This window comes from Macrotis lagotis, chromosome X (genome assembly GCF_037893015.1).
Source record: "Macrotis lagotis isolate mMagLag1 chromosome X, bilby.v1.9.chrom.fasta, whole genome shotgun sequence".
Lineage (NCBI taxonomy): Eukaryota > Metazoa > Chordata > Mammalia > Peramelemorphia > Peramelidae > Macrotis > Macrotis lagotis.
In genome coordinates this window covers 690,802,190-690,823,929 of record NC_133666.1, presented here as the reverse complement: position 1 = coordinate 690,823,929, position 21,740 = coordinate 690,802,190, and the positions used below count along the sequence as shown (strand labels likewise).

Genomic DNA, 21,740 nt, shown 5'->3' with positions numbered 1-21,740 from the left:
CTGGAGGGACTTGGGAGGGGCTAACTGGCTGAGCACACCCACAGGGCCAGGGGCTCTAGGCCTCCAGGGCCCCAAACAGTCTATCTGGTGAGTGTTTATGGGGGGATTCCCAGGCCCACATGCTGGACCAGGTGAGCCAGTGGAAACCTGTGGCCCCATATAGAGGTAGGCATGAAGGCCCCGGAGAACACTGACAGCCATTTCCCCCTCCCTTCTTGTAGAAAACATCTTTATTCAGCAGTCAAGTTATTACAGTGATCTGGATGAAACTGTGCCCACTATCCTTCAGGTATTGGCTCTGCTTCCTAGGGGGCACAGGCAGGGAGGAGGCTGTGGGGGATGGGGAGGGGGCCTTGGAGCCCACTTCTGCCAGTGGCCGCATTCCTCCAAATGCTGGGGCATCTGCCGGGTGGTCACCCTCCCCAGCACAAACCAGGGCTTGATCAGAAAGCCCTTTCCTCCTACTCAGGGCCAGACCCAGGGCCCACAGGGCCAGACCCAGGGCCCACGGTGCCAGGCAGCTTGTGTGACCGTCCCAGCGTTCTCCCATCAGGCCCAGTGCGGCATGAGCCGCCGGGGTCCCAGAGGGGCAGGTGGAGTCCCAAGGTCAGAACTCAAATCCTAGATCTGGGTAATTTATAGGTGGGTCACTTCACTCTCTGGGTCTCAGTTTTCTCCTCTGTAGAATAGGGAGATGGACCTAAGGGTCTTCTGAGGTCCTGAGGGTCTGGGCTGCTCTTCCTGGGCTGATGGGGGGCACTCTCCATGGCCTCTTCTTCCTCAGGTTTTCAGCAATATCCTCCAGCAGTGTGGCCTGCAGAGTGAAGGGGCCTCCACTGAGCCCCAGAGACTGGAAGAGAAAGTGAGGATCACCCCCAGTGTCATGCCTCTCCAGGTGAGCTCCCTGGCCCCCTTCTGGCCAGTGCCTTCTTTAGACTCTGAAAGATTGCTCTCTCCTCCTCCTCCCCCTTTTTCCCCTTTCCCCTTCTTCTCTCTCTCCCCCCCTTGCCTTTCCTTCCCCCTCTCTGCCCCTCCTTCTCTCTCCCTTTCCCCCTTCATCTGTCTCTCCCTTCCCCTCTCCCCCTCTTTGCTCCTCCCCTTCCCTGTCTCTGTTTCTCTCCCTCTCTCCCCCCTTTCTCTTTCCTTTTCCTTTCCTCCTCTCTCTCCCTCCCTCCCTCCCTCTCTCTCTCTCTCTCTCCCCCTCTCCCCCTCTCCTGGCCTTTCTCTTCCTTTGTCTCTGTTTCTCCCTCTTTTCTCTCCTCCTTCCCCCACCATATCCCCTTCCCATCCCTATCTCTCCTTCATTCCCATGTAAAATAAGGCAGTGCACACCTCACAAGGCTGATAACCAAGCAAGGGGATAGACTCCCTCCATAAGACTTTCCTGTGCACTTAACCGCTGGGGTGGCAAGGTGGATGAATGTCTGAGGCTAATGGACATATGGGGATTCCCTTCAGCGGGGCAGATAGCAGCCACATCCTGTGAGTGGCTGTGTCAGGGAGAGGCAGAGGGTCTCTTCGCTTCATTCCCTAGGCGTGCCTGCCGGTCCCTCCATCCCTCCATGCTGGCTGGTCTCGCTTCTTGGTCACTCGGGCCTTTCTCTGTTGATATCCCTTAGCAGCTTCTCCTGTGTCACTCCTTGTTGGGTCACAGCCTGGCGCACGTCAAAAGGACTAACCTCGTGCCCCTTGAGGCATCTTATCTGAGCCTTCTGTTTAGTTCTGTTGGAGGAGAAAGGACTTAGCCAAGGTCTCACGGCTGCTGTTGTCCCCACGTCACTAGTAGGATAACTCACCTTTGCTGCTACCTCTGTGTTTTATGGAAATGAGTCAATCAGCACACATTTAATAAATACCAACTGTATGCTGGGAATACAGAGCTTAACAGAAGAAACATTCCTTGCCTTGAAGGAACATACATTCTTTTGGGGGAGACTGGTAAGAATATGAGAGATACCAGAGAGCTCTGCAGTGATGGACAGGGTCAGGAAAGGCCTCAGGAAGGAAAGGGACAGGTGAACTGAGCCTGGAAAGAAATCAGTGAAGTATTTATTAAGTGCCTACTGTATCCAGGTACTGGACTCTGGAGCTGTGATTTCCCCCCAAATCCTCCCCAGCTGCTACCTTTCCCAATTACTGGGCAGGGTACCTCCTCCTCCTCCCAGTACCCCAGGGGTCATCCTGGATTCTTCCCTCTCTCTCACCTGCCAGATCCAATATGGCACCAAGGCCCAATGACATCATCCCTGTAGTATTTCTCCTATAGGCTCTTATTTCTTTCTGACCCTGGTGCAGCCCCTTACCCCTCCCACTTGGATGGTTGCGGTGTTTGTCAGGGGTGGGGGAGGATCTACTTGTCTCTAGTCTTTCCCCAGTCTAGTCCATCCTCTCTGGCCACCAAAGAGATTTGCTTAAAATGCAGATCTCACCATGTCATTCTCCTACTCAGTAACTCCCATGGCCTCTAGGATCAAATACAAATGCTTTGTTGGCCCTTAAAAGCTCTTCCTAGCCTGACCTTTCCTTCCCAGCCCTCTTACACCTCACTCCTCAACTCACACTCCTTGACCCAGGCACACTCTCTAGTCTCTTCCCCAGACCTGAAATGATCTCTCCCCTCTGTTCTCGTGACTGACCTCCCGGCTTCCTTTAGGTCCCAACGAAAATCCCCCTTCCGTCCCCAGTCTTTGTTAATTCCAGGGCCTTGCCCTCTGCTATGTGTTTCCTAGTTACCCTGGACCTAGCTTGCTTTATCTCTGTTTGTTGGCATATTGTTGTCCCTATTGGACTGTCTTCTTGTACCCCCAGGGCTTAGACTGGTGGGCCATTTTTCACCTTGGAAAGTTGCCTGGGGCCCTTAGACTAGGCTGCCCCTCCGTCAGCTAGGTCTTTTTGCCTTTCCAGCATTAGCATTATTATGGGGAAACGATGCTCAGAGAGATGAGGTGACTGATGGTGGGGGGGGGTGTCATAGAATTTGTGTTCAGCCTCAGGCTACACGCCCACTTAGACTGGAAGCTCCGTGAGGGGAGACTTAGGCAATTCTCTGGATCCTTCGTGGCTAGCATGTGACTGGGGAGCTGTAAGAGCCCAGGAAATGCTGACTGATCCACATTGGAGTCCAAATCTGATTTGAGGATTCCATAAGCCAAGATTTTGGAACCAGGATTTGAATGAACCCCACCTCCTCTAGATTCAAAGTGACTTGTCCAAGGGCCCTAAAAGTTGTTCATGGTGAATTTGAGACTCCTCCCCCAGTCTTCTGCCTCCCCCAGTACATTGGTCTGTCTGGAGGCCCCAGTAGGGGTCCCCAGTCTTCTTGGTAGAACTCAGACTGGCTTCTTACCCTTGTGGGGGGCTAATGCCATGTTCTCCTCTGGTGCCAGGAATTGAAAGACGTGGTTCTTTACTTGTGTGATACTGCGACCACCCTCTGGGCCTTTTTGGATGTCTTCCCGTTGGCTTGCCAGACCTTCCAAAGGCATGACTTTTGCTGCAGGTAGGGTGGTAGGGGCCCTGGGGCTTCCTCTGCTTGGCTCTCCAGGTCCAAGGGGCAGCCTCAGGGGCAGCCCTTTGCCCAGGACTGCTCTGTTTTCTTGGCTCTCCTATCTGCCTGGCATGGTGGTGTTCTGTCTGGGCCTAGGAGCTCAGAACCCAACCTTGGCACCCTTCAGACCATCCTCCCTGGTGGGCAGTTAGGAAGCCAACCCAGGCAGGGGGATGTGACCTGGGGAGCTGCAGAGTCCCCCACCTTTGTTTGCTATGTGACTCTCTGTGCAAGCTAGGAGGCAAGAAATGGAGGGAAGAGGGACTAGGGAGAGATGTGGGGTTAATTGATTGGTTGATTAATTGATAAACCCTTCCCCCTTGCCTTCTGGAGGAGGGTTGGATTTTAGCCTCCCTCACCTTGGGGTTCTTGCTGGATGCTGGGACTGTATGCGGGGCACTAGCTGGGTGAGCAGGTGCCCATCCTTGCCCTGCCTGTGCCCTCCACAGACTGGCTTCCTTTTATGAGGCATCAGTTCCTGAGCTGGAATCCGCCATCAAGAAGAGGAGGCAGGAGGATAGCAAGTAAGGATGACCACCCTGCTGGTGGGGTACCCAGGCGCTCCTTCCTTCTGCATCTCACGTGAGCCCCCTGAGTTCAGCAAGGGTGAGGCTAAGGGGCTGACCACCTGCCCCTTGGCTAGGTCATAAAACTGTATTGGACCCCGAAGGAATCTTGGAGGCATTCCACCCCCTCATTTTATGGAGGTGGAAACTGAGGCCAAGTGAGGGGAAAGGTCACCCTGCTGGTGAGAGCCGGGCTCAAACCCCGGCTGGAATTTGAACTCAGGGCCTCTCTCTGACTCCAGATTCCAATAGAAACCCATATTGCCCTGGTACTCCTCAGCCAGAGCCTTTCTGTTAGAGATTAAGAACACAGTGGGTGGGGAGGGTGAGGGGCTGCCTGGGAATGGATGGTGGAGCTGGTCCTGCTAGCCGGACTCCCAAGGTCATCTCTCCCTGCGCTCAGCTTCCTCGGGCTTCCCTTCCCTCCCCTTCCTTCTCCCACCCCAACTCCCTCCCCCTGACCCCCATCGTGAATGACCGTGGGTCATTTGTAAAGGAGAAGTAAGGTCTCAGAGCCAGTAAGGGCCTGAGCAGGGACTCGTGGCCAGGTCTCCCCCAAGCGCCCCGCTCTGTCCACAGCACACCTCAGAGCCTCTGGACACATCTCGGCCTTGGAGTCAGGCTCTGGCCTCCTTCCTCTTCACTCTCCTCTCCAGGTATCCCCTCGGGCTGGGTTTGATCACCTCTGCAGAGTCCCTTTTCCTCCCTGGGCCTCCTGTCAGTGGGGAGCCATTCTCCTTAGCCAGAGGCCAGCACTGGGGAGCCCTGTCTAGACAGGAGGAGTCCCTGGGAAGCCCCTGGAGCTGGGGGGTGCTCCCAACCCCCAGTGAGGCCCAAGCACGGTGCTGCTGGCTCTCCTCCCTCAGCCAAACTCAGACAGGGAGGGGCAGGTGGGGCAGGTGCCAGTGTGGAAGGACCCAGGCACTAACACTTGGGCTTAGCAACCTCCTGTCTTTCGTCCCACCATCTTGTTTTTTTGTCCTCATTTCTGTTCTTCTAACATGCCAACCTTTTGTTTTCTCATCAGGTATAGTTCTCAATACAGAGTCATCCCTTATAACAAAGAATAAAAAGAGAAAACCAGTTGAGAAAACCTCCTATAGGTTATAAAAGCCTGATGTTATGTGCAGTGCTCCTCACCCATGGGCCTCCACCTCTGCTCCCCTTTGGGGTCAGGCTTGGTCATTTGGATTTAGCCGCATCTGTTTCAGTTGTTTGTTTTTAATCTTTCCAATTCCATTGTGGTCATCTTTGTGTCTCATCTCCCTGGTTCTGTTTGCTTCCCTGTGTATCCATCCTGGAAAGTCTTCCCACACCTCCGTGTTCTTCCTCCTTCCTTCCAGGTTGCTTGCTGCCCTGTGGCAGAGGCTTTCCCATTCCCGAAAGAAATTGGTGGAAGTTTTTCACATCCTCATTAACCAGATCTGCCTCCTCCCCATCTTAGAAAGCAGGTACCACCTTGGCATCCATGCAGGGTGCTCTGGCCCTTGAGCTACTCCCAGGCCAGTCGGGACAGGAAATGCCCATCTTGGGTGCCCCGAGCACGAGATGGTGAAAGGAGAGAGCTGGGTCAGGGAAAAGGAGGGACCGGGCTGGGGGTATCTGGAGAAAAGAGGGGCTGAAGCATGAGAACGCCATCATCAGGTTGGAGGGGTGGGGTTGGAAGGAACACATTCTGCACATGATCAGTGGTCTGAGGAATGAAGCCAGGGAGCAGCCAAGGCCTTCTTGCCAGTGAGCCCCGGGCTCAAGGCCCTCAGCGGCTCCTTTGGTCATCTCCATCCCTTTCCCTTCCTCCCCCATGGCAGTGACCAAGAGCACAGGCCAATGGCATTTCCCCCCCGCCTGCCTATGATCCCTTGTTTTAGTTGGTGACTCGGGCGGGGGGGTGACAGTGGGATGTGGCAAGGCCAGGGTCCTGCATGGTGACAGCAGGCGGGTCTCAGGTGCATCCTACTCTCCCTGTGCAGCTGTGACAACATCCAGGCCTTTATTGAGGATTTCCTTCAACTCTTCAGCTCAGTGCTGCAGGAGAAGAGGTGAGTGTGGGGGCCAGGCCTGGGCACAAGTGGGCCGGTGGAGGGAATGCCAGGTCTGGAGCCCTCAAGGCCCGAGTTCCAATCCAGCCTCAGACACTTCCTAGCTAGGTAACTGGGCAAGTCACTTCCCCCCGTCTGCCTCAGGTTGCTCATCAGTAAAATGGGGAAAATAGCATCCCCTCCCAGAGGTGTTGGGAGGATCAAATGAGCTCTTTACAAAGTGTTTTGCAAACTTGAAAATATAGAAGTGATGACTGTTATCATTAATTACTGATGGCTAGAACGGGGCTGGACCCAGCTGACCTCTGATCTCTTCTGTTTCCTGGAATGACTTTTCCATGATCAGAAGGGAGTCCTCTCGGTGGACATGGGGAGGGGGGATGACTTGGGATCTCTCGGAGGCCCCCCCCCACCAGGTTTACGTGGTGGTGACCATCTTCCTGCCTTCCTGCTCACTTGGCAGATTTCTCCGAGATTATGACGAGCTCTTCCCCGTAGCAGATGATGTGAGTTTGCTGCAGCAGGCGTCTTCGGCCTTGTATCCTTTACCAGCTGCCAGGAGGGTTGTCCCTGGGGAACAAGACCGGGGGCCGTGCAGAGGGCTAGCTGACTCCTGCCGCCCACCAGCGTGGGAGCTGTGTACCCGAGGACGATGAGTGGCCAGTGACCTACCTCGTTGGGCTAGAGCCGACAGCATGGCCCCATGGCCTCTGGCTGGGGCGATACCCTGTCCAACGGCCAGCCCTTGGCGGTTTGGGCAGAGAAGAATGTGCTGCGCTGGCTTCTATCTTCCAGCATGGCCCTTCCCTGGCAGCGGGACGGAGAGGGAGGAGCAGATGTCTCATGTCTACTCCGCCACAGTCCCCCCGACTCAGCCGTAATGGGGGGTTTGTCTTGGCTCCCCACTGCTGGCTGGCTTCCTAATTGCCTGACAGCCATTCCTCCTGCAACATTCCCAACATGGCTCAGATTTCTGCCCATTTCCTTGGAATGTTATAACCCTTTGTGAACTGAAGGATAATAATAGGCATTGTGAGCACAGTGCTTTAGAGATTGCAGAGTTCTCACCATATGGGATCTGATTTGAGCTAGGAGGTGTTATCCCCATTTTGCAGATGAAGAAATGAGGCAAACAGATTAAGCAATTTGTCCAAATCACACAGGCAGAATTTGACCTCAGGTCTCCCTGACTCCTAGTTCATGGCTCTGTCTGCTGAGCCACTTGGCTGCCTAGGGAGAGGGCACAAGCCCCTAGGCCCTGGGACTGGAGAAGCCAGATGTCCTTAACAAATACATGCAGGGATGAGACTCGGACTGCCTACATCCTCCAGGCTGTGGAGAGTGCCTGGGAAGGGGTGGACAGGAGGAAAGTGTCCACAGTCAAGGACTCTCCACCATCCCAGGCTTCCGATCAGGCCCTGGCCCCACAACCAGGGTCTGGGGCAGCCCCGACAGGACTGAAATCGGATGACGAGGAAGAGGAGGTGGGTGGGAAGCTGGGAAGGTCCTTCCTTGGGGCTCTGCTCCTTTCCCTTTGCAGGATCTTTAGGGACCCCCCCTTCTTTTTACAGAGGAGGAAACTGGGCCCCCCCCAAAATCATGAGATTGTAGAACGAGGATGCAAAGAGACCATAGAGGCCAGCAAGTCCATTTTAGAGATGAAGAGACTGAGGCTCACCCAGGGGACATCACGCAGGATCGTTGGATTATGCATCTAAGGCTCATTGAGGCTCTTCCTCCTAATGATAGGGGGGAAACTGAGACCCAGAGAAGAGAGGTTTCCAAGAGGCAGCTGAAGCCATTCCCTGTCATTTCCCAACCCCTGCAGGGCAAGTGTTGGCCATCTCCCAAATCTCCTGGTTCTGCAGTGACCCAGCTCTATTGGGCTTCCAGGAACCAGGACCAGATGGCCGTAGAGAGGCCTTTCTGAATGGTCCTGTCATTCCAGTGTACTGATGGAGGGCAGGAGGGGACCAGTTGCAAGGCCCCGGGATTTGGGGTTAGCTCCAGAGGGTTATGGGATGATGGATTCCATCCTGGGAGGTTGCCAGTGACAAGTCCTCATTTTACAGTTGAGGGAACTGAGGCCCAAGAAAGTGGATTGGCTTGACCCTGGGTTGCCCAGCTACCAGTGGCTGAGACAGGATTTGGGCCCAGTCTTCTTGCCCCCCAGCTGGTGTCTCACACCTTTGGTTATCCCGCAGTGCCCTGGGGCAGCAGCCGCTGTGCCTACCCCCCACATCTCTGGTGTGGAGCTGGAATCCCTGATCTCCCAGGTGAAGGACCTTCTGCCAGACCTAGGGGAGGGCTTTATCCTGGCCTGCCTGGAGCACTATGGGTACAGTGCTGAGCAGGTGATCAACAACATCCTGGAGGAGAGGCTAGCTCCAGCGCTAAGCAGTCTGGACCGCAGCCTGAACAGGTGTGTGTGGGAGGGGGGCCCCAGGGTCCTGGGGATGGGAAGAGAGCAGGAAGAAGGGAAAGCAAGCTCAAGAATGTGGTGGGTGAGCTATGAGGGATGGGAGCCTGGGCAGTGCCTTGCCCAGGTCTGAAGGCCCCCTTGGTGTTGGTTCCCTGCGGCTTCCCTGCCATATGGTTGGGAATCCTCAGATCCGTCATGGGCATCAGAGCTCAGAGACCAGCTAGGCTGGGCCTTCCAGTATGTGGAGAAGTGGATTTTCATTGCATCGGTTTCCTCTGTTGTCTTATGTAGTTTGTGTTGGGAATTACAAGTCAGGATTCTGAGAAGAGGTCCTGAGGCTTTAGGTGACAGTTGAGGGGTCCCTGAGTCTCAGCCAACAGCAGAAGGGTCCAGGACACAGAAAAGAACAAGAGCATTCGAGCCAGGGTGGAGAAATTGAGGACTGGGAAGGGGGCCGGCTTGCCTCGGCTCATGTTCTCAGGGCACCATTGGCACATGGGTTCATTGGGTCTGCAGCTTTCCCCAGCCCTGGGGATGTTGATGCCCAGATAGGACAACACAATGGGTGGGGTTATTCCTGAGGGTGGAGAACTGAGGCTGGAAGGAATGTCAGAGGAGAACCATTCTACAGAACTGAGGGGAGCGATTCCCAAGCCCGGGTTCAGGGAGCCCTGGGGCCTCAGCTTCATCTCCAAAATGGGTATGGTGGTGGGGTGCTGCCTGGGCTCCGACCCCTCAGAGCTCCCCCACCATGTTCTTGAGCTGGGTTTCCCTTCTACTTTCCCTGAGCTCGGGCTCCAGACCCAAGAGGTAGACAGTGCCTGCCCACCCCCATGTGGGAGGCCAGTAAGTAAGTGAAGGCTACGGTGGTTACCCTTCCCTGGACCCAACATGTGTGAGCCCCAAACCACGGACAGCAGCAGGAGCAGGAGCAACTTGGGAGCCTGAGGAGCGGGGCTCCAATCCTCCATCCTGGGGGCCAGTCTGCGGCTCACTACCTTTGTGACCTGGAGTGAACTGTCTCATTGAAGCAGTAAATGGGGGTGTCAGATGGGAGGACTGCCCTACACATCCCCTCCAGCTCTAAATCTGTGACTCTGGTCTGCCAAGCCCAGGCCCCTACAGACTGTCTATCTCTGATCAGCTCTCTCCCTTTGTCCCTGTGCCACACATACCCAGAGGCCTCCCATTAAATGATCTAAATCCAAAGGTCCTGTTCCAGAAGGAAGATGGGGGTCCACTGTGTGGCTTTGCCCACTTTCCTAACCTGGGGTGCAGTCTCCAGGGTTAACGAGGGCCTATGGCAAACTAGGCCCTAGGTGTTCCTTCATCTCCAAGCCTTGGGGTTTTATGATCTCTTGAAAGTTCTAGAAAAATATTTTAAGCCTGCTTTCATCAGGGTGGGTTGGTAGCTGTGGTCAAAAGAAACTCCTCACTGCATGGCCAAGTCTCTGGTGATGAACCTGACTTTGGCCCAGGGCCACTGGCAGATCCCTAGACTCCTCGGGAAGCCAGGTGAGAGGGTGGGCCTCTATTTGGGGGTTAGCCCCTCTTGCTGGGGATGGCCCTCAGACTCTTCCTTCCTCCTTGGCCCTTTGTCTGCCTCCCACCCCTCGTGCCTGGGTTGTGGCACCATTGTCTGGGCCAGGGCCGCTGGACTGCCAGGCCCTGGCTCACCACGGCCACCTCCTGAGGCTGTACTCTCTCTCTCTCCCCCCCCCCCCCCAGGCAGAGGCAGCCGGCCCCAACCCCGCTGGTCAGTTCTCGCCATAACGTTTTCCAGAATGATGAGTTTGACGTGTTCAGCAGAGACATCGTGGACCTGTCACGTGTGCAGAAGGGCAGGAGGTGAGTGTGGCTGCTCAGGTCTGAGCCTGACACAATCCCTCAAGCCCCAGGAGGTAGCATCTGCTCCTCCTCCTGAGCCCCACATCTGCCTAATAATTCCTACGGGACCTTTGGGAAGCCTCTTGTCCTGCGCTTCTGAGGCTCCTTCTAGCTCTGGGTCAATGAGCCTGTGGATCAGGACCTAAATGGGACCGTGGAGGCCCAGCATCCCCGGCACATGGCCAGCCAGTCTCTGGAGACCTCCACGGATAGGGAGCTCACTACCTTTCTGGGCTGGAACACTTCAGGAAGTCAGCCTCTCTGCTTGCTCCCTATTTGTCCGTTCATCACTCCTAACCCTGCCTTCCATTCCAGAGGGTCTTATGAGATGCTTTGTAATCCTTCCTGTGCTGCACTGCCAACGTAGTTGGCACCTCATTAGGGTTTGTCGACTGACTGATGGACCTTGGGTGGCCAGAGAGAAGCCTGACTTCAGGCTGGTCCAGGTGCCTTGGCCCTCCCCAGGGATCCAGACGTGCCCCTTTAAGGTTGCCTGAGAGTTCTGCCTGGGGAGGAGGTGACCAGTGGCCCAGCTCTCTCCTCTGGCTCTGCTGAAGCTGTCCAGCCGGCTGGGCAGGAAGCTGTGATTATAAATTGCTTAGTCACCCCCATTGCGTCACTCCCAAATACCAAGCCTGAGATCCTTATCCGGGGTTGGCAGCTGTGCCCAGAGAAGGAAGAGGCAGGGCCCCAGAGATGCCATGGGGGAAGGGCATGATGCCCACCAAAGGGGTGACCAAGCCTTACCATGACTCCCTCACTTGGGCATCCGGTACTGGGGGTTTGAGTCAACTCCTAGCCATCCAGTCATTGGACAGGCCTTTTATTCCTACTCTTAAGGTCAGCCCAGGCACTGCCACAGAGAGCCCCCAGGTTTGCCCAAACCAGCCGTCTTCAAGGCAGGCACCAACCTCCCTTCTACCTGCAAACTGCTCCCATTCTTAGTTCATGGCAGGGAGTCCTTCAATCAATCTCATACCCACTCTGCACGAGACCTTTATCTGCCTTGAGCTCAGCCCAGCGATTGGCACACAGCTAACCCTTAATGAACAAATGGTGAGCTAGGCCCCAGAGCTAGGGCCAGTGGCCCCTATCCTCTGTGAGCTTCCAGTCTAATTGAGGAGCCCAGAGGAGCTGATAAAATGTGAACTAGAAAGAAACATGGGTTCAGAAGGAACCTCAGAGGTCATCAGGGTCTTGCCTGCCCCACCTAACCCTGCTTGGACACCCCCCCCCCGCTTCCCCAGTGTCACAAGGCAGCCCCCCCAATTGATTGTGCATGAGCGCATGAGCCAGCAAGGTCTGGGCTTGGGTTGGGGGTAGAGCCAGAGTGAGGATGGGGCTGGGAGAGAGATGGTGCCACCGATAAGGTGGGCCACCCCAGAAACAGCTCTTCTTTCTCAATAACGGTCTAGACACTTTTATTAATTGCCTACTGTGTGCCAGTCACCAAGCACTGGGCCTTCTCTCATCTGAGGGACTGAATTCATGGTTACTGAGGTGGTTTCCAACTGGCGTGTGGTCTGGGCACCCACTTGGGTTCCAGTTTCTCCTCTGTGACCTTGGGCAAGCCTCTGACCTCGGTTTCCTCATGTGAGGGGAGCAGGGTTAGACTAGGGACCTCTGAGGTCCTTCTGGCTCTAGACCTCTGATTTCATGATAAGTTGTATTTAGAGGGAAAGCTATTGAGAAATGGCTTGTCCTGTGTGGTTGCTCAAGGAGCCAGATGTTACCAAGGCCTTCCTTGTAGAAATGCCAGCATGGGGCTCCAAGGGGAGGCTGCCCTCTGTGCAGCTGTTGATGAGGTCATGGTGGCATGCCTGCCGCCCTCGGACACCCTCCTGTGCCGAGCATCGCCAGCCATCACAGCCCCTAGGAGCCTATGTAGTGGTGGGAAGGAGGGGGTTCAGAGAGCACCAGGTTTAAACATACAGAAACATCCCTGACCAAGGGTCTCTGGGGGGAGGGATCTTCTGCCTCGAGGCTGCCTTGGGACAGCTTGGCCCATTCCCAAGGTTTTTCTGACAGAAAAGCAGAATCTGCTGCTTGTACCTCCTCCCCCTCCCCTGTTCCTCTCACCTTCCCCACCCCCACCACCCTCTGCCCCTAATTCTGGGACTCCTCCCTCTGCCCCTTCGTGTCCTTGGAGTCAGTAATCGGGCCAAATGCTCCTCACTGATCTGCAGGTGATAGGATCCCAGGGCCTTTCATTAGTCGACCGTGTGGCCCAGGGGAGGGGCTGCCGGGCTTGAACTCAGCCTCTCGGTGGGAGACCCTGGACAAGCCCCTCAGTTCCTCTGAGCCTCAGTTTTCTCATTTGTAAAGTGGGTATAATCCCAGTCCCTTCCTCACAGAGCTGTTCAGGAACAAATGAAGCCAATGTTGGTCAAACAAAGGGACTAGAGCATAAACTGCCACTCTAAGGGGATGTGGCGTGTGGTCCTGGTCATGCCCCCAAGGGTCCTCTCCAGCTTAGGATAACGTACAGTAACTTTGACCCCATTTATATCGACATAAATGTCTTTATGTTACATATTTAAGTGTAAAATGGCCTTTCCTCCTGATTTTTGCAGCATTCTTGGGCTTCTGCTGTATTATGCCCATCTTACAGATTATACCCATACACTGAGGCCTAGGGTCTCACCATACTGTGTTATAGGGGGCTTTCACACCCAGGCCTCCCAGACTCCATTGTAACATGCCAAGTGACTGTTTGCCTTATTGGGTCTGGGATTTCCTTGCTATGAGGAAATGCCATTAAGGTCAGTTCTCTCTGGAATCCAGGTCAGCACCAGCTCAGCAAGTCTTATCACCTGGGGTGTTGAGAGCTAAAGGGACTTGCCAGGATATATCCTCAGCAAAAGTTGAACCCAGGGCTTCTCTCCCCAAGGCCGGTTTTCTGAGTCGTGGACCCAGGAAGCCAGTCTGGGTTTGAATCTTGCCTCAGGTCCTTATTTGTTGTGGGCAAGTCACCCTACCTCTGTCATTCTCCTCATTTATTAAAATGGGGATTCTCATGGCACCCTTCAAGTGGGGGGGGGGTCTGTCCCTGAGATGGAGCAGAGTATGAGATAAATGCTGAACAAAGGCATTAGCTCTGGTGCAGAAACAGATATTCGGGCCAGTCAGAGAGACAGAGTACACCTCCACCCCCCACCCCCACCCCTGAAGGTGAGCAGACTGGGCCAGGCCCCATGGAGGAAGTGACTGGCCCCTGACCTGGGCTATGAAGGGGGCCCGGGGCCTTAGCTGGATGCAACTATATCAGCCCAGGCTGTTCCCCCCAGGGTGGGACCAGGCTCTACATCCAGGAGGGGGTGAAGGTGCCAGCCTCAGGAAGCCTCTGCCCTGCCCTCCCAGCATGGAGGGGCCCAGCACCCATGCCTTTGAGAGGCTCATGCTACCTGGGGATAACAAAAGAATTTTGTAAACCTCAGAGCAGTCCAGGAGTGAAACAGGCGGCCTCAGGGCAGGGCCTGAAAACATGACCCCAGGTTGGGAGAATGGAAATGAACCTCAAAAGTCATCTGGGCCTGCATTCCACCCCCACCCCCATTTATAGCTAAGGAAGCTGGTGAGCAGAGGGATGAGTCCCTCCCTCAAGGTCACAAGGTCCTGCCTCTGAGGGGCAGGGAGCTCAGATGGCTAATCTGCCTATGGTCCTGGGGCAGTGAGTAGCAGAGGTGGGGAAAGGCAGATCCCACCCTCTTGTCTACTTATGACCTTCCCCCTCCAAGGATTCCATCCTGGGCATGGAAGTCAGGCAGCTGGTGGGGGCCTGCCCACCGTGGTCTTGCCATCTGCCAGGGGCTCACCTTCTTAGCTAAGTTGGGCTTTCTGGTCTTTAATTCATTGGTTTTCCTGCATCTGCTAACCAGGATCAAAGTCAGGTCCCTGGACTTGACCAGCTCCCCCACTTTCCTCGCCCATCCTCCCTCCCTCTCTCCTACCTATCCCAATTTCCCCTCCCTTCCTCCCTCTTCCATTTCTCCCTCCCCTCTGTCCTTCCCTTTCTCCTTCCTATTTCTATTTCCCTTCCTCCCTTCCATTTTTCACTCTCTCCCTCCTCTCCCATCTCTCCTTCCCTCACATCTCACCATCTCCTCTTTTCTACCTCCCTCTCTCTTCCTCTCCCACTCCAGGAAGGGGGAAAACACCCGGAGCCTACTGAATGACAAGCGGCTGATCCAGGAGCAGAGGCAGCGCTACAGCCAGTACAGTGTGGTGGTGGATGAAGTCACTGTCCAGGAAGGGGGTGCCGAGGGCCAGCTCAGCAGGGATGACTACGAGGACGAGTATGATGACACATATGACGGCAACCAAGTGGGTGCCAACGATGCAGACTCAGATGATGAGCTCATCACTCGGAGGTGGGCAGGCGCTCATCTGGGCTCTACAACTGGGGGACATCGTCTGCTAGTCTGACCACCTTGTGTTCTAGACCCAGGATAGCATGGGTCCCTCAGGGAGGCAGCCTCAGGACTTTAGGCCAGTGGAAGGGAGGATGCTGCCCCAGCTCTGGGCCCAGGGCCTGCCCTCAAGAGCTTCCATTCTAACAAAAAAGAGAGATAAGAAATTCACAAATAATCATTATAATTTTGGATGTGAATGGGATGAACTCACCCATCAATGGATAGCAGATGGATCAAAAATCAGTATCCAAAATGTATTGTTTATAAGAAATTCATTGAGGAAGGAGATCCAGCCTATGGTGGTGCTCCTCTGCCTTACCCCCAGGAGAGCAGAGCCTTTCTCGGAGATGACACTCTGTCCTTTGGGTGGCCCCCTCCCCTTGGGAAGGGCATCAGCCTGTCCTGTCCTTGTTTTTGAGCCTCTTTCCCCCACCCACCCTGGGTTTCTCTCTCTTATTTCCTCCCCATTCTCCAGGCCTAGTTAACATTCATTTATTGATTCACAAGCATTGAAGCCCCTCCTTTGCACCAGGTGCTGGACAGGGTGCTGGAATCCAAGAGCAAAACCTGTTCCAATGAGCTCACCTTCCATTGCAGGAGGGACATATGGTTCCATTCAGTAACCATTTATTAAGCGCCTGCTGGGAACTCTACCTTCCCTGCCTTGGGGCTTACAGTCTCCTGGGGAGTTGGGGGGGCGGACAGTAAGAGAGAGGACCTGATGGTCAGATGGAGAATTGATGAGAGGATGTCTGCAGCTTGGGGATCAGGAAAGCTTGTGAGGTCTGGGGCATCCACACTGAAGCTGTGATTGAGAGGGACGGATCTCAGGGTTTTGTAGGAGTTACAAATGTCGTGTGTGTCTCTCTCTATCTCCAAACCTTCAGGCCGTTCACCACCCCCCAGGTGCTGAGAACCAAAGTGCCTCATGAGGGGCCTGACGATGAGGAAGAAGAAGAGGAAGAGGCTGAAGAAGAAGGTCCTAAGGTATCTTGTCCTTTGGAATCCTGAGGGTCCATGGTTGGATGGTCCCAAAGGATCCTTGGACTCTGTCGCTCTGTGGGCCAGCCCTTGGGGTGATGGATGCCTTGGTAGCTGCCCAGGAGAGGGGGAGGGAGGCCCCATAGGGGCCCAGGGTCTGTTTGACAGTGAGAGCTGCCTCCTCAGGATGCCGTTAGAGGCAGGGAGCCCCAGACTCCTGATGTCTGAGCTCCTCTGTGACCATGCAGCAGGGGCAAGGGTGTGTTCGTACCTGACCTTGGCACCTTAGGCTGGCAGTGCTTGTTGTTGGGAGGGACCCTAAAGGCTCTTCAGGGAACTGTCCAAGGTGCCACCCTAGGCCTTCCCTTGCCAAGCTGACCTGGACTGGTTCAACTCAGCCTTGCCTCATCAACAGTTTAAACAATGAGATGAAAATGAGGAGGGAATAAGCATTGATAGAGCACCTGCTGTATGCGGGCACCATGTCGAGTGCTTTTACAAGTCTGATCTCATTGGGTTGGGAAGCCCCGAGCCCAAATCCCACCACTGGCCCCTCCTGGCCCTCTGTCCTGTTTGTCACCTACCCTCTCTTTGCCTATTTCCCCTTCTATGCCATCAGGGATAATAAGTGCACCTACCCCCCAGGATGACTATGTGGTTCCCATGCAATCAAGTGAGAGGAAAGATGTAAGGACGAGGCCCGCCTGAAAGCCCCAGAGAAACGTTAGCCGGTGTTCATAATCCCCATGACAACATGAATGAGTCTCCTCTGAGCAAAGCCCGGGGAGGGACCAGGGGCCACCCTCTGGCTAGGTGGGGGGGGGCAGGCCCTGGGGAAGAGGAAGGAGGAATCAGGGCCTGGGAGAGGTCTGGGCAGAGTCCTCGAAGGAGCTCAGGGAGAGACTGAGATGTTGGTGAAGGCTCCTTGGAGAAGGTGGCACCTGGATGGGTCCTTGAAGGATGGGAGAGGGAAGGGAGGGGGATCTCTCTTAGGCACATTCCATTCACTATGCCACAGTGTTGGCTCCAGGGAGGTTGGGAGCACAGCTGACTGACCCCATGGGAATGTTCAGGCCCTACTCAAGGTCAGGAAGACCCAAGTTCCAGTCCTGCCTTAAGTACTTACTAGCTGGGCAACCCTGGTTTCCGGGAGCACCTTGTTTCCAGGGTGGTTGTGAGACCCAGGCAAGCTTTCCATGTGGAGTCAGTTACCCAAGATATGTGATCACAGACCTTTGAGTACCACAGAAGCCTGAGATGGTGGGGGTGGGGTGCTGCAGCTACCCCCTCTACCCCCCATCCTCCACCCCTCAGCTCCTCTTCTGTGGGTGATGCCCTCTGAGGGCTCTCATAGGCAGGCCCTTAAATGACTTCCCAGGAGGGCTTGGTCTCAGTGGCGCTGTGGGTGCAGCCACCCTGTCGAGGTCCCACCACGGCTGAGTCCTCTTCATCTGCTATGGGTCCTGGGCATCCTTGAAAATTTGTTGCTTATGGACTTGGGCCAGGAAGAGGTCCTTGTGGCTCATGGCTTGACCACGTCTCCTCTTCCCTCCACAGCCAGATCACTTTGTCCAGGACCCTGCAGTGCTGAGGGAGCGAGCGGAAGCCCAGCGGATGGCCTATCTGGCTCGCAGAGGGTGAGCAGCCTGGGGGTGGGGAAGGCACGCAAGCAGATGGACCCTGGCATCCCTCCCTGGGGACATGGACAGCCATGTCTTGTACCAAACCCAGTTGCTTATCTTGGTGTTTCTATGGAGAGTGTTGGGTCCTCTCAGAGTTGGCACTGAGAGCATACCACAATCTTTGGGCCCACTTTTCCCTTGGTCTTCCCTGGTCTGGATCCAGGCTCTGGGGGGCTGCTCCCTTGGGGATGGAGAGGTTGGCCCAGCATACCACCCTTTTCTCCCAGAATACCCTGCAGTCATATTGCTGGTCCTTCCTTGGTTCTGAAAGGGCAGCCCAGCTTCTTTCCATTTCACAAATCAGAGAAATTGGACTGAGGGGAAGCCCTCAAGGTCATCCTCACCTTTCAGCCCCTCCTAAGAAAGGCCTGGCCAGCACCCTTCTTGCCCAACTCCTGCCCCCAAACCTACCATCTCAGAGGGGAGGGGCCCAGGTGACTGATAGTACTTTTCATGTCCAGATATAGGCATGATAGTTCTCCAGCAGTTACTGGCAGCCCACGGGGCCACGGGCAGAGCCGGGAGACCACCCAGGAACGCCGGAGGAAGGAAGCCAACAAAGGGGCGAGGGCCAATCACAACCGGCGGCTCATGGCAGACAGGAAGAGGACCAAGGGCATGATCCCATCCTGATAGCATCTCTCCTCCTCTCTTTTCTCCCCCACCCCCCTTGGAGGGGCAGCCAAATGCATCCCTGCTGTGGCCCCAGCCCCTTCCCCTGTAGCCAAAGCATTGGACCCAAGGCCATTTGTGATTCTGACCGCTTCTTTGGGCCTCCCCACCAATTGTCATCTGTATCTGAGGCCAGAGAGCTCATTGTCTTCCCCTCCATGATGTGTCAGCTGGGCAGGCCTCCCAAAAAGGGTTTTCAGCCCTGTGGGTGGATCTAGGCCAGTGACCGACTCCAGGATCCTTCCCTCTGACCACCGAGTGCCTTATCCACCAGTGACCTGACTCCAGGGCTACCGACTTGAGCACCCCTAACAGGACTTCCTCCTCAAGTAGGGCGTGGCTGGGCCTTTTCTCCAGCATGGCAAGAATTCTGTACATAAGACCCACAAATAAACTCTCTGAAGCCATTGGGCATTATCTGTAAAGGGCCAGTGGCCCCCTTCCATCCCACTCTCCAACTCCTGGGCCCAATGGCACTGGCAGCTGTCACTGGAAAACATTCATCCCCATGTCTCATATTTGTACAACGGGTGAGATTCCACAAGTCTTTCCTATTGGTCCTGATTGATCCTCACATCATCCTGGTGATCTGATTTCTGTTTTACAGAGAAGGAAACTGAGGCCCAGAGAGAGAAGGGACTTGGCCTATGAGTTAATCTCAGGGCCAGGGGAACCACCTTGGCCTTTCAGTTCTCAGACCAGCATGCTTGGCATTCATACCCCTTGGAAATGAGATGGGAAGGAATCAGAGAGTGTGGAAAGCCCGGTCTGATTTGGAAGCAAAGCTGCAGATGGGGGGCAGCAGCCCCTACCCAGCCAGCCTGTCCACCCTGGCTGCCGGCACAAATCACCGCTGATTCCTGCCGTCCCCTGCCTTCGCCTCAGATGGTAGTAAATAATACAATCAGCGCCTGTAGCCAAGGGCCCCCAAGAGGCAGAGGGTTTTCCAGGAGCTGATTTCAGCTCTGGCCACTGACTGAACTCCATTAGTGCCGATCCGCCTGAAAACCCCCAACCCGGGGCCAGCCCGGCTCTGACAAATCACCCCCTGGACGAAGACGATTTATTTTCCCACGTTGGGGATGAGCATATTAACTGGAGAGGCAGACAAGCACTTGACAAATGGGTTTTGTTAGGTCAACCCGCACAAGTGAAAATCAATAGCAATTTCTCTCTGCATCAGCCTGCATTCTCTCTGCATCACTTAGGATGCAGGAGAAGGGGCCAGGTACCCCCTGCCCCCTCATCCTGGTCTCAATCCCCTTTGTGGACAGCCTTGGAGCAGTCCATTCTCAGAGACAGCCGACTCTTTGTCCAGGCAGGACGTGACACCTCTCCAACATCTCGGTGTGGAGCCATGAACCCCATCTTCCCAGCTGAGGCTCTTTTGCAAAAGAGTCAGATGATCTGGGGGTCCTGGTGGCTGCTCAGGGTTTGAGGGGGAGGGATCGGGAATAGATGGATCCATCGGCAGGGTCGTGGCTTCCATTCCTCTCCCTGTTTCTTGGAAGAAACATCCCCATCTCTTATCCCTCCCCCACCTGTGTCCATTCAACAAACAAGCTATTTTTGTAGCACTGTGCAAGGGACCATGGCAGGGGGAACACATTGCCGGATGTACCCAATCTGTAGCTAGTGCCCTCAAGTTTACAGTTTAGCTGCGGAGAACCGGCATATCCACATGCATTGTGGGAAACCCCAGGGTTGGGGATGGAGATCATCCCCCCTGGCTTCATGGAGCTTCCACTTGAGCCGGGCTTTCTTTCACGCTCACACTCTCAAGGGTGCATCAATACACACACACACACACACACACACATACACATGCACACACACGCGACAAGACCACTAATTCCACCAGGGCTATCCCATGGCCATGGTGGCCGAGGGCCGGGTGGTTGGTGCAGATGGTGAGTTTAGAGGCCGAAGGGGGCGAGAGGCAGTTGCAGTGGTCAGTCTTCGTGGAGGAGGAGGGAGGAAGGAACCGAGCTGGCCTCTCTTCCATTCCCATCACTGTCACTGTCGTCCTCCCCTGGGAACACCTCGCTTTCCTGTCCTAGACACTCCGGCCCAACTAACTAGCAACTCTGCCTCCTCAACACTTGTGCCTTTGCTCACAACTGTTCCTGATGCTGAAATTGTCTTCCCTCCCTCTTCTCTGCCTGTTGACTTTGGACCCGCCCTTCAAAGCCCAGTTCAACAGCACCTCCAGGAAGCCTGTCCTGATTTCACCCTCACCCCCCCTCACGGAGCACTTTGTTTTCTAATTTGCTCAATGCACTTATGGAATATCTATACTCTTAGATTGTAAGCTCCCTGAGGGTAGGACCTATTCTCTATATCTTACCTAACTTTGTAGTTCCCAAGAGCACTCAACAAGGCCTACCCTGCACGAGGTAAAGGGCTTAATAAACATTTGGTGGCTGAACAGTTGTTGTAGCATGAGACTTTTGTCATTGGAAGTGAACGTCTCCATTCTCCCTTTCCCTTTGTTCAACCTCCTCCCAGTCTCCAGGAACCTAGGGTCCCATCTTCTGCCTGCCTTCTCATCCCCCCCAGTGCCAGATGGGATGGGATGAGGTCAGGAGATAGACTGCTCCCAGAGGAGGTAGGAGGAGACATTTATTCAGTCCCCGTCTTCACTGGCTGAGCTCGTTGCACCTGGTAAAGCAGTGGCTGGCTTACCAAGGTCTCCCATTGCTCAGATCCCTGTAATGGAATCATGTAATTTCCAAAATCCCCAATCTTAGGGATCCTCTCATCCAACCCAGGAATACCATGCATTTGAGGGGGGAACTGCTGAGATTTCCCAATCTTGGCAACACATTGCCATTCTGGTCGCCTAATCAAGTGCCACATTTTTTTTTTTAATAATCCCCTTGACCATCTGCTATGTGCTGGAGATACAAAGGCAAAAGTGAAACTGTCCCTGCCCTTGAAGAGTTTCTATTTAATGTACGTCTTCTCTACATTCTACATACAATCTCAGAAATATTAGAAATATCCTTTTGTCCGATGACACAATTCACAGCAACCCGAGTATCCAACATCTTTCAAATACTTGCACCATTATCTCATCACCTACTTGACACACCCAATTATTCTGCCTTTGCAATAAGGATCATGTGCCATTTTATGTACAACTATGGTATCTCCTGTAAAGAAAATGCCAAGGTCCAAGTACCATCCTGTTCTAAGATGAGCTCATGGTGAAAAGGACTTACTCAGAAATGGCAAATAGTTGACTGGAATTCTCTCCTAGGACTGGGGTGAGAATTTCCCTTAGGGTCTAAAGATGTCAGATGGCCCTCATTTTATAGATAAGGAAACTGAGACAAGGAAAAGCAGTTTCTCCAAATTCAATCAACAATAGCCAATAACATTCTATAGTAATGTTTGCAAGGCACGTCGCATACGTTGCCTCTTGGGATCCTCAAAACAACTCTGGGAGGTTTGTTCAGTGGTCCTACTTCATGACCCCATGGGCCGCGGCATGCCAGGCCTTTCTGTCCTCCATGATTTCCCAAAGACT

At 54.5% G+C, this 21,740-nt stretch overlaps 1 protein-coding gene and 1 long non-coding RNA gene across 5 annotated transcripts in view; one reads left to right on the top strand and one right to left on the bottom strand.

Annotated features, from left to right (window-relative positions):
* ASCC2 (activating signal cointegrator 1 complex subunit 2) overlaps positions 1-20,638 on the top strand; it is a 38,315-nt gene extending 17,677 nt beyond the window's left edge. For all 4 annotated transcript variants that reach the window (XM_074206303.1, XM_074206302.1, XM_074206304.1 and 1 more), the window contains exons 6-19: positions 222-289; positions 785-895; positions 3,387-3,499; positions 3,997-4,071; positions 5,457-5,564; positions 6,084-6,152; positions 6,616-6,690; positions 7,453-7,636; positions 8,357-8,574; positions 10,303-10,422; positions 14,604-14,831; positions 15,761-15,860; positions 17,412-17,491; positions 17,998-20,638. In XM_074206303.1, the coding sequence (XP_074062404.1) occupies positions 222-289; positions 785-895; positions 3,387-3,499; positions 3,997-4,071; positions 5,457-5,564; positions 6,084-6,152; positions 6,616-6,690; positions 7,453-7,636; positions 8,357-8,574; positions 10,303-10,422; positions 14,604-14,831; positions 15,761-15,860; positions 17,412-17,491; positions 17,998-18,169 (1,721 nt within the window). In that variant the 3' untranslated portion in view covers positions 18,170-20,638. The remainder of the gene's footprint in view (positions 1-221; positions 290-784; positions 896-3,386; positions 3,500-3,996; positions 4,072-5,456; positions 5,565-6,083; positions 6,153-6,615; positions 6,691-7,452; positions 7,637-8,356; positions 8,575-10,302; positions 10,423-14,603; positions 14,832-15,760; positions 15,861-17,411; positions 17,492-17,997) is intronic.
* Positions 235-7,140, bottom strand: LOC141501891 (uncharacterized). Its single transcript, XR_012472328.1, has 6 exons — positions 6,825-7,140; positions 6,456-6,722; positions 4,698-6,138; positions 3,347-4,138; positions 1,333-2,026; positions 235-850 (listed from the first exon to the last, which is right to left on the bottom strand). It is a non-coding gene; the product is annotated as an uncharacterized LOC141501891 (long non-coding RNA).
* Positions 20,639-21,740: the final 1,102 nt, after the last annotated feature.